The sequence below is a fragment of the Macrotis lagotis genome, chromosome 4, assembly GCF_037893015.1.
Source record: "Macrotis lagotis isolate mMagLag1 chromosome 4, bilby.v1.9.chrom.fasta, whole genome shotgun sequence".
NCBI classification, from domain to species: Eukaryota; Metazoa; Chordata; class Mammalia; order Peramelemorphia; family Peramelidae; genus Macrotis; species Macrotis lagotis.
Window position 1 is genome coordinate 3,726,882 of NC_133661.1, and position 12,518 is coordinate 3,739,399.

The 12,518-nt window shown below is 37.1% G+C and overlaps 1 protein-coding gene across 1 annotated transcript in view; it reads left to right on the forward strand.

Moving 5' to 3' along the window:
* Positions 1-12,518, forward strand: part of TCERG1L (transcription elongation regulator 1 like) — a 303,390-nt gene that overhangs the window by 247,654 nt on the left and 43,218 nt on the right. The window contains exon 9 of the mRNA XM_074236291.1: positions 8,153-8,222. Coding sequence (XP_074092392.1) covers positions 8,153-8,222 — 70 coding nt within the window. The remainder of the gene's footprint in view (positions 1-8,152; positions 8,223-12,518) is intronic.

Here is a 12,518-nt window from a genome sequence, read left to right on the forward strand (position 1 = left end):
GTGACTTAGACTAACTGAGGAATGAGCTGGGGTGAGGCTGATGATTTTTATGCTAGTAGAAATGATCATGATTAGTGTAGACACAGGGGAAACCGATTCCATGTTCGAGCCTTGGTAAATGTATTACTGTGTGACTTAATTCATCTACTTTAAATCATTGGCCTAAGACCAGAACCATGGAAAGAATGAAGTCTCAGCAAGAAGCTTGGGCACTCTGTGGTGTTGGTATTTTAGCTGAAGTAGGCATTTTTTTGGTAATTATTTCAGTTCTCCCCTTGCCTTTGCCCAATGTGAGCCTTATCTTAGATGTGCAAAGTGAGAAAGTTTTATCTGTGATCTGAAAAAATTGTATAAAACATCTGAGCAACTGAAAACAAATAATATGTCAAGGTTATGATTTGATTTGACCTCTTCATGCCCACTGACACTGAGGAATGGGTGCCTGCTACAAAGAAAACCAATGATGCTCAATATTAGAGGAAGAAAGAATTCCTTGGGTGGTTTCAAAAGGAAAGAGAATTCTTGACAGGTGGTAGGGTCCCCTTTAGGGGACAGGGTTCCAACAGAGAAACATGGCTGTTTTTATGTAAGTTTTAGACATAATTTCTTTGTGACATATGCCCTCGGTGGCAGCTGAGTTCTCTTGCAATGCATAACTTCTGTTTAACATGTTATGTCTTCCAAATCCCAAAAGGTTGAGTGGGGGGGGGAGACTCATTTTATCCCTCCACCCCCACTAGATCCCCCCTAGTGTCATGTATTTTTTCAGTCTTTTATGGCTAAGGTCTTCTTGAAAAGGTCATCTAAGGGTAGAGTTTCTACTTCTTTTCTATTCCCTTCTTAATCCAGTTTTCACCAAAACTGTTCTCTCCAAAGTTAAAAATGATCCCTTAGTTGCTAAATCCAAAGACTGTTCTCAATTTTCATTCTTTGACTTCTTTGCAGCCTTTGACACGCTTGGTCATCATCTCTTCCTTGTTGTTCTCTTTTGTCTGAACTAATTGGGCACAGTTCTCTCCTATTTCTGCTCCTCCTTTTCTAGATATGGATTTAATCCCTAAATTCATGGTGATGCTAGTCAAATCTATTTGTCCTATCCAGACTCTCCACTGACCTCCAGTCTTTCATTTTCAGCTTCCTTTCAGATGTCTTGAACTTGAGAGCCAATTAAAAAAAATTAAACTCAATTTGCTCAATAAAGAATTAATAATATTACTTCCATAATTTTTCTGTCCTAATTTTACTATTACCTTAGAAAGCAACAATATCCTTCTAGTCCTTCATAATATCAATCTGGTAGGGAGTGGGGGTGGGCAGAGACTTGAACTAGCAGATGGGATTCATGTGATATAAATAATTCAAAAAGCCCATTTGGGTAGAACAGAGATTGAGCAAGTTTAATGAGTCTAGAGATCTTGATTTGGACCAGATGATACCAGGCTGATTTGAAAAAGACAGATTCTAGAGCAAGTTAATGGAACATTTGGCCTGAAATAGAGAAGACCTTTATTCCACTCCAATTCTTTTTTCAATCTTCTTCTTTGTGCACCTGCTGTACAAAAGCTGTGAATCCACCCTAGACATAGTTTCCTTCCAGGCAGCATGCCTCTTTAATCCTGGGACTTGCCCTAGCTGACCTGCAGTATTTTACTGTATGACCTCTCCTCCCAATTCTCAGCATCTTATACACAATAATAGGAGCCACAAATTTAGAGAAGGGCTCAGAATTATTCCAACTTTATGCAAGTGAGTTTGAGTTCAATTCCTGGGAAAAGTCTAGCATGGACAATTAAAGTAATGGTTGTTGAACATCTAAGTAGAAAGTAATCCAGCCAATGTGGATTTAGATCTGTTGCCAGTCTATATCAAGTGCACACAACAAGCCTCTCTTCTCGCTGGGTATGAAATTCACCCCCTTTCCAGACCTCAAAGCTCACAGATGATAAGGAGATTTGATAATGGGTCAGAAGGAGATTTATAGGGGTCCCTTTGCTGACAGCAGAGATAGGAATCTGTTGCATTACTGATTCTTGGATATAGGTCACAGTTCTGGATCTTAGTTCTAGTGCAATGTAGTGTACTAGCACAACAGAGTTTGTGGCCTTAGGGAAGGAGGGACTCTGATCACAGTCCCAGGGTTGATAAGAATGCTTGTGGTCATTCACAAGCCAGTGCACAGTACAGAAGAGTAGAAAAGCCACCTTTCCCTAGATAATACCACCTTGGAAGAACTGAAAATATATAGGTTCCCAGAATTACCACTGAAAAGTTACACAAAAGGCTCAAGTTTTGGACAGTGTCCCTTCCACTTGAAAAGCAGAGTCCCCCTTGAGCACAGAGTAAAATGTCAAGAAAAATATTGAAAATGAACATAGACTAACAAAAATTAATTCTGTCCATAGAAAGTTACTAGGGTGACAGAGAAGATCAAAATACCCATGAAGAAGAAAGTAAAGCCAAAATTCCTTATTCTAAAACTTCAAAGCAAAATATGAATTGGTTTCAGATCATGAAAAAGGTCAAAAAGAATTTTCAAGTAAGAGAGTAGGAATAAAAATTGGTAAGACTAATGGGAGTGAGTCATGAAAATCATGAAAAAGGAATCCACAACTCGAAAAAGGAGGCATTCACAATACTGAAGAAAATAAACACCTTGAAATAGAATAGGTCAAATCAGAAAAGAGGCACAAAATTCCAATGAAGGGAGTTCCTTGAAATTGGGAAATGGTCAAATAAAAAAAGATATTCAAAAATTCACTGAAGAAAGGAATTCCTTAAAAAGTAGAATTGGCCAAAATGAAAATATACAAAGGCTCTTTGAACATTATAATTCCTTAACACTTAGAAGCAATTAATTTTATGAAATATCAAGAAACAACCAAATAAAATCAAAAGAATGAAAAGATGGAAGAAAATATAAAATATTTCTGGAAAAAACAACTGATCTGGAAAATAGATACAATACAGACAATTTAAAATTATTGGCATGCTTGAATGTCATGATCATAAAAAGTGTCTATACATCATTTTTCAAGAAATTATCAAGAACACCTGTCTTGATAGTCTAGAAGCTGAAGGTAAAATTGCAACTGAAAGAATGCACTGATCCCCTCTTGAAAGAGATCACAAAATGAAAATTCCCAGAAATTAATACTAATGGCTTAATTCCAGATAAATTCCAGATCTCCTAGATCAAGGAGAAAAGACTGAGGCAGGCAGCTAAAAAGAAAAAAAACATCCAAATAACATGGAGGCACAAGCAGGATAACATAAGATTTAGTACCTTCTATGTTAAAAAACCAGAAGACTTGAAATATGATAATCCAGAGGCCAAAAGAACTAAAATTACAACAAAGAATCACTACCCAGAAAAATTGAATATAATCTTTCAGGGAGAAAAATGAATATTTCATGAAATAAAGGACTCAAGTGTCTTGATGAAAAAACTACATCAGAATAGAAAATTTGATTTTAAAATGCAAGATGCAAAAAAAGCATAAAAAGGTAAACAGAAAAGAATAATCAGAAGGGAATCCATAATGTTAAATTGTTTGTATTATTACACAGAAAAATAATATTTATAATTCCTAAAACTTTCTCAATATTAGAGTAGATAAACATAGTTTACATAGACAGAAACCAGAGATATGAGTGAAATGTAATGATATGATTATCTAAAAAATATAAAATTAAGGGATAAAAAAGAGAAATGCATTGGGAGAAGAGGAAAGGTGAAGTTGGAATGGAATAAATTATCTGACATAATGAAGCTTAAAAGAGATTTTGCAATGTAGGGGAAAATGGGGGAGTCTGCGACTAAGTGTTTGAAACTTATTCTCAATGGAATTGACTCAAAGAGGAAATAAGATACCTACTCAGCTGTAGAAATCTACCTACTCTTAGCTGTAGAAATCTATCAATTCTATAGGAAAGTAGGATGGGAAGGGGATAAGAGAAAGGAGGGGAGATAGGGTAGGAAGGAAGGCTGTTTGGAGAGGATAAAAGTCAGGAAGCAAAACACTTGAGAATGGATAGGTTAAAAGGAGATAGAAAGTAGATAAAGGGAAAATAAGACGGAGGGAAATTCTTAACTGGTAATAATTACTGTTAAAATTTTAATGTGGGTGGCACAGTGGATAGAGCACCAGCCCTGGAGTCAGGAGTACCTGAGTTCAAATCCATCCTCAGACACTCAATAATTGCCTAGCCATGTGGCCTTGGGCAAGCCACTTAATCCCATTGCCTTGCAAAAACCTAAAAAAAAATTTACTGTGAAATTACTGTGAAAAAATTTCAGTGAGTTTTTCTGATAATGACTTCATTTCTCAAACATACAAAATGAAATAAAATTTATAGAAATAAAAGTCATTCTTCAATTGGTAAATAATCAAAGGATATGAACAGGCAGTTTTCAGACAAAGTAATCAAAGTCACTTGAAATCATATGGGAAAAATGATCTAAATCACTACTGATGAGAGAAATGTACATTTAAGTTCTGAGTTAGTTATCTCACAATTGTCAGATTGGCTAATATGACAGAAAAAGAAAATTACAGATGCTGAAAGGGATGTGGGGAAATTAAAATACTAATGTACTATTGGTGAAGCTAAATACTGATTCAATCATTTTGGAAAGCAATTTGGAACTATGCCCAAAGGGCTATAAAATCATGCATATCCTTTGACCAAGCAATACACTGATAGGTCTGAATCCCCCCCCCCAAAAAAAAAATAAATAAAAAGAACAAAAAGTAAAAGGATTTAAGTGTACAGAAATATATATAGCAGCTCTTTTAATAGTGACAAACAATGAGGGAATGTCCATCATTGGACAAATTGTTGCATATGTTTGTGATAGAGCACTATTAGGCTATAAGAAATGATGAGCAGGATGATACCAAAAAAAACATGGGAAGACTTCCATGAACTGATGCAAGTTAAATGAGTAGGAACTTGAGAATTCTATACAGTAGCAGCAATATGACATGGTGATCTACTATGAACAATCTTCTCAGCAATACAATGATCCAACACAATTCTATAGGACATATAATAAGAAATACTGTCCATCTATAAGGAAAGAACTGGTGGAGCCTGAATAAAAATGAAAAACCTTCTTTCTTTAGTTTTATTGATTTTTTTTGGTTTTCTTTCAAAGAATGATTTACATGGGATTCTCTGTGTATTTATCATATTTCTCCCCAAATAAGAACGGATCATAATAATTTTTGATCCAAAAGACACATTAGGGATTATATTCATGAAAATGTCCCTTTTTATGTTCACTGTATTTATCCGTGCACAAAAATTTATTCCTGTCAATAGCATTATTTATTCATATATAATTATATATTAATATTATTTGTTATTTGTTAAAGATTCAATCATCTGTTGCAATGAATGTACTAAAATAATCCATCTAGTCAACAATCTTAACTGGGGCTTATTTGGGGGGTTGGGTTTGTGTTAAGAACATCTAGAAAAAACATACTAGGGCTGATTTTACAGGGAAATGCAATATTTAAAATCTTATATTTAACCTATGTCAAATCACTTGCCTTCTCAATGAGAATGAGAGGAAAGGAAGGAAAACAATATGGAAATCAAAATTTGGAAAAAAAGGTAAAATTGTTATTATATTAAATTGGGTAAAATAAAATATCAAATAAATTTAAAAGAATAAAAAAGTTTTCACAGCATGGAGAGAGGTGTGGCTTCCAGGAATAAACATATGGCAACTTCTCTGATTTGTCCTTCATCAGATCTTCCCAGGAGCATTTTGATCAGTTTTTGCATTGTATTTAAGGGCACTTATAAAGCAGAGGGGCCACTTGAATGGGACTGAGTTTTAGAGAAAATAGGAATGTTCATCCTGGAGAAGAGAAAGTTCAGGGAAGAATAAGACTGCTGTCTTGAAGTATGTGAAATACTGTCATGTGGAAGAAGGAGGGCTTCTGACTGGCCCTGAAGGACAGAGCCAAGGTAATAGATGGAAGGCCAATGAGGACTTGATTTTAGTAAGATCTCCCTATGCACAGTAGAACCACCTGCCTCCAATTGTGCTGGCCTCCAATCCCAAGCAGTTTTAGAATGGATGGTAGCCTGTTGGCTATGTTCTAGTGGGGATTCATTTAGGGTATGGATTCCACTGGAGGACCATAAAAGCCCTGTCAAACCCTCCTTTTCTATGACCCCGAGTCCATATTCTAAACCTTTCTAACTTGCTGGTACCTTCTAAAGTTTCTCATCTATTGCTTTAGTTTCCAAGACACCAAGGCTGTCTCTACACCCCAATTAGACATTCTGCTAGGAGAGGATGACAGTTTGGTTGACTGCCAAGAGATGTACAGCTGGAATGTGCTGTGGCATTCTCCCCTGATTATGGAAAGAGAGAAGATGTAGGACTATTGTCTGAACCTGGTTGGGACTTAAATAATGGAGGCCAGTCTAAAGAAGTCTTGAATAATTGAGTCTCCACACACCAGGTATATATGGTTTGGCAGCAACTGCCATTAATCCTGAAAAAAAGGACTCCAGTTCTTTCCTGATTATCTTCCATGATACTGTTAAGCATGTTCATGTGGATGACCTCTCATCTGTCTCCCTTTCATGTCTGGGAGTTGGAGGCAGGTAGGAGAGGCAGCTTGAAAGTGAGTAGCCCCATTCATTGAGATTCTAAGCAAGCCTGTATGGGGAGTTGTCAAAGTCTATCCAAGATAAAGGTGTGATGGACTTCACCATGGCAGGAATCGATGCTGTTTCCATAAACTCCACATTCATTATAAAGCAAGGCCTCACGTTCAAGCTTCTTCTGGGAGATCAGACGAGACAAATGAGAGACACAATGACCCCTTGTTTGGGCTCCGGGTTGCAAGGTGATTTAGCAAGCGCTGCATGGCCCATATCATTTCCCCTCTGCCTCCCCCCCCTCCCCATGATATATTCAATGAGAAAGTGGCTCTCCATCCACACTTAGGGAAGAGAGAGAAAGCAAATGGAACAGCATGCCCTATGTCAGCTAAACTGTGGAATCATCCAGCCTGTCAGGAAAGAAATAGCAGCTCTGCTCTGATATCTCCACTTGGCCTTTCTTCTCCTAGGGAAGACCAACATCCACCTTGGAAAATACACTTTTCCCTCCCTTTCCCTCAAGCTTATTAAACATTTACAGCACCAGCTTCTTCAGTTTGGAAAGAAAGACTGTTTTCTAGGTTGATTTGCCTTTCTGAAGGAAACATGGTTTTTGGAGTAATGAGAACACTGTTAAATAGCAGCAGTGGACAATCTATTTTTCCTTTCAAGATCTGGGAAAATAGACTAGAGGAAATAGACTGGAGAATGAACTGGATGGTGCCCCTCAGGACCTGGCAGAGAAGAGAAAGTGAGAGGTCAGAGTTTCACCATTCTCAACAGAAACATAAGCACTGCCATACTCAGCTGACCTGTTGTGCAGCCAAGTCAGCCTTCAGGCCCTGATTGAAGCAGGGGACCTTCCTTCTTCTACAGGACAGCAGTCTGAGAAGATGAAAATCACAACTCCGGAGATTTGCTCCTGCTATGGGCAAGGAAGAAAAGCTATGGCACTACCAGCCAGTCCTCTGGATTGAAATGGAGGGTTAGAAGGACCTCTGGGTGTCCAAGTTGCACAATGGTAAAATCAGAGATGAGATGTACCCCAGGCTCTATTGTATGAGAGAGAGAGAGAGAGAGAGAGAGAGAGAGAGAGAGAGAGAGAGAGAAACAGAGTCACCCAGAAAAAGACTCAGACAATGATGAAGAGGGACAGTAAGAAAGACACAGAGACAGTTGGATTGATAGTAATCATTAAGAAACTATATTTCTTATGTTTTAAATGACTGCTCATGTATGACCTGGATCAGATTGGTTGTCTTCACAATGGGAGTGGGGGGATGGGGGAAGAAGACTGGGAAGGAGAAATTTTGGAACACAAATTTTTTAAAAAACAAATGTTTAAAGCTTTTGCCTGTAATTAGGGAAAATAAAATATTAAATTGAAAAAAAAGATTTTAAAAAAGAAATACATTGCCTTGTAGATTTGTATTTCAAGGTTTAAATTATTGTATGATGGTTATTATCAAGAATTTCAGGGTGTTGTTAGCAAATTCTGATTATTTCACCTCATATTTTTTAGCAGATAAAAGTGATGGATCGGATGCAGAAGATGAAAGTGAAGACCAAAACATGAAAACAAAGAGAAATAAGTAAGTGATGATTATGGTGATGATGACAATTCACCTGTAAAAATCATTTTGAATTTAGAAAATATTAGCTTCTATTCCAATGAAGACTTTCTCAAGTTGAATTTGGATTTGGGGAGAAAAGGAAAGTCTTTTGGAGGTTCTGCTGCCTCATGATACTATGGAGGTGACCCTGGGTTCTTATCATCTGGCCCAGCTGAGCAAAAGCTCTGGTAGGCCTTGCCAAACAGTACTTTGAATAGAAGTCTAATGATGGTTGCTTCATAGTGTTTTATTTTGTTTTATTTGTAAAGTAATATATATTTATTTTGTCTCCTTCCAACACAATTGATTAAAAAAACCAAATAAAAAAACCCTGCAACAAATAAGCATTTTTTAATCAATATTGTCTCACTTTGGTCAAGTGTATATCTCATTATGCATCTGGATTCCATCTCTGTTAAGCTGGCTAAGATCAGAGAGCTGCCCCATGCAGGAAACAGGTGGATTATTATCATTATTATTATATTTTTGAATATGAAAGGTCAATGAGATATACCAGATTTACCTGCAGTGCTAGCCTGTTTTCCTACCAGATGGATGTTTTTGAAGAGAGCAAATAGTTTTTATCCAAATATACCTGTGACAGCCTCTAACAAAACCTGCTGTGTGCTTTTGGATCATATTCATTGATTGTAGGCAGGTCTTCAGATGTCAACTTTGGACCATAATGAGAACAGTTTGGTGATGAGCAGCCCACAAAGCAAGAGGCTACCAGCCCAAATTTATGGGCTACTCCTGGTGGCCATATTGTGGCAGGAAATGGAAATTCCCTAGATTTTTTTCAGAAGTAGGGGAGAAATGTGTGACTCTGTTTTAGTCAAACAATAGGAAAGGAGTGATTGAGGCCCCACTGTTCTGAAAGAGGGACAGGTTCTTCCCCAGGACCTTTACTAGACTCTGAGCCTTTGTTGGGTGGTAGAGGCAGCCCCTCTGTTCATCTCAGGCCAGGTAAATAAGGAGATTCCCTCAGCACTTGAGTGACAGGTGAAATAATGGCTGGCATCTTTCAGAATCTCTTCTTTTCTGGATGTATGCCTTCAGGATGTTCCTGGGTCTGTTGACCCCAGGTCTTTAGAGTTGAGAGGGACAGTGCAAAACAGGCTCAATAATCCCTGGACCTTCACACAAGGATACAAAGAGATAAAAAGTGGTTTATGACCCCCTAATGAGGTGGGTAGCACAAATCTAGAGAAAACTAAAGTCAGGATCAATACCCCTTGGTTTCCAGGGAATCAGGACCGGGTAGTTACACTCATAGGTCTCTCTATGTTTCTCTGTTCCTGTATTTCTCTTTCTCTCCATTGCCACTATCATTTCAATGAGGAATTATTGGACATTTCTTAATCACTGAGGCAATTAAGATAGAAAATTCCTGAACACCTTAGCATCATACATCCTTTACATTCTTTTTTGTGATAAATAAAAATGGGAACAATATATTGTATCTGGGAGGATGGAGGACCTAGAACCTATTGCCTACAGCTCCCCAGCACAAGTTGGCTGCCCATGGCTTGTGCTTGGTATTCTGTAAGAATAGAAATGGTGAGCATACACCTCTCTTTGAAAAGTTCTCTCTTCTGTCCATCCTATAAGCTACTAGATGAGCTCAAAAGGAGAGGACATTCCAGAAACCCCACTTGATAATTAGGGAATGGACTGCCACAGCCCATGTCCACTTCTGTCCTCTGAGCCAACCTCCATCTTTTCAGGTATGCATTGGTTCCCCAAAACACTTTTTAAATTGATGACTCCAATTGCATTACCTTAAGCAACTCTACTGAGATGAGGAGACATACTTGGTGCTGGATTCTGAGACCCAACATTCTGGATATTCCTATTAGAAGAAATATAAGGTAGGGATTAATTTAATTATCAACACAATTCCATTTTTCCCCATGAACTTCCTTTGAAGAAGAAATATATCCCAATGACAAGCTTTCAGATAATTAAAATACTTCAAAACTATTCAGCTAGGGATGTTTGGCCATTTTTGTTATTTCCTGAGAGTGGAATTTTCCGCTTGATCCAGGACCTCACGTCCTTCCTCAGAACAGCTAGTTGATGAATTGCTGCACTTCCTGTTTTTTGTGTAAAGCCATGTTCTTTCCCATCGGGGTCTAATGTATGTGCCTTGCTGTGGCTCAGAAGTGTTTAAAAATATGCACTCTCGTATAAGAACTGGGAATACATTGCCAAGAGTTGCAATTAATTATTTTAGGGATGGTAAAAGGGTTTGGTGCTCCCCTGTGATTTTATTGACATAGGGAGCTCTTGGTAAGGAAATGCCTTCATCCAAATGCAGGTAAATGATTCCACTATAACTTAGTCTCAATTACCCAGAGCACCCTAAGCTTAGATGCCTTTATCAAGGTCTCATAGACATTATGTATCAAATACAAGTCATTTTGACTTTAAGGCTAGCTCTTTATGACTTTAGTACACTGTTTCTATTGGTTCAAAAATAAAAACAGTTAAAACCACAACACATCAGAGATATGAAATGACAAAAATTGTTTTTTTTTCGGGCTTCTTCATTGAGTGATTAGATTTGATAGTTGATGTATTCACCTGCTTCTTAAGAAAACACTGCGAGATTCTTTAGCACCCAAGGGAAGAAATAACTTTACAATATTCTCAATATTAATCAGTTCTAGGGCTTGGAAAATTGAACAGTCACATGTTTATGACTTCCTGCTAGTTGATACATATTTACTGCAAAGAAAAGGACTATTGAAAATGTCTGCGGGAAACCTTGACTATTATAGCATTTTATGAAATCAGTGAATCCTGTTTACACATTTTTGCATGAAATTTAGCAGCCTTCATGTAATTAATAAGTATGGTACAAAGGAGAATTCAAATAATGGAGCTTCAAAGTAGAATTCAAATAATGGAGCTCCAAAAATATTAGAATTTAAATCCTTGACAAGGCCACAGCCAAAGTGATGGACCAAGCTGCATATCTAAAACAGAGTCTGGTAAAAATTGGACTTGGTCACTTGTCTTTTGTTCAGTCTTGGTTCAATCACTTTCCTCCTCTCACATTGTCTCCTTTTTTTTAAAATGGGTCCTGAATATTTGAACTTCTAATTTCCTTCTTTCTATAACACTCTGTTCCTAGAATCCTATATATAGGGTCATGAAAGTACAAAGTACCATGATCCCACATACTGTTGTTCCAGCATTGGACTGTCATCCAGAACCCAGAGTATCATTTTCTCTCCTTGTTCAGAAAATCAGGGATTCCTAGAAGATGAAGAAAGTTTAAATTCAAAGGCAACATCTATTTTGAGCTGTTAAGGAAGAAAGAGATGGATTTATACTGGCAGATATTGGTGATCTGGTAAAGGCAAAACAGGGAAGCAATTACTTTACAATCTTTAAAAAAAGCTTCAAGGTTCAACAGAACACATGAACCACTTGAACAGGTGCAGAATTTTGGATGGAATGAGAATCTTGCTGGGTATGGGTCTTCAATATGCTAATAAATAATGAATAAATAATGAATATTTTCACCTTCTCATCTTCGATGATATATTGACCATGAATTTACATGAATCTTATAAAATGGGTCTTTCTGCCCAAGACACTGGAACCTTGCCTGTGGTCCTTTTAATAATTCATGGTAACCAACAGATGACTAGAGCTGTCCATCTGTTATACTTGAATATTTTTTTAATATAATTTTCTTTTTTATTACAAATCTAAGAACATTTCAATGTCTGAAGAAGAGAAAGATTATTTTATGTGAAATATGAGTTTCAATTGTAGATATTTGATCCAGTTCATATTTCATTTAACATTTAACAAAAACATTCCCATTTATCTGTATCCCCTTCTGAACTTCTTTCAGCTCTCATATCCATCTACTTTTAACCTTTTTCTTGATGAATGAGCATATACCCTGGCTACATATCCTTTATATGGACATATGCCATATTGACATTTACATTAGAATTAGTTAATAAGTTAAACCTAATCATCCTCACAGCTCAACCTTTCATTCTCAATGATCTTCAATTTTGATTCATTCTATTTTGAAATATTTTATAATTCACACAAATATATATCCAGGAAAAGGTTGATTTTAGACAGATGCAGTGATAAGTGGCTCAGGATCAATGAAAGTCCTCAAAGTGCCTGACTCCTCAATTAGACTCAGCATGCCACCTCAAGGATCTTTTTTTCTCTTTCTACCTTGCCTATCCAAAGTAAAGATGCTGATAAACACATCAAGGACTCATCATCCCTCTGAAT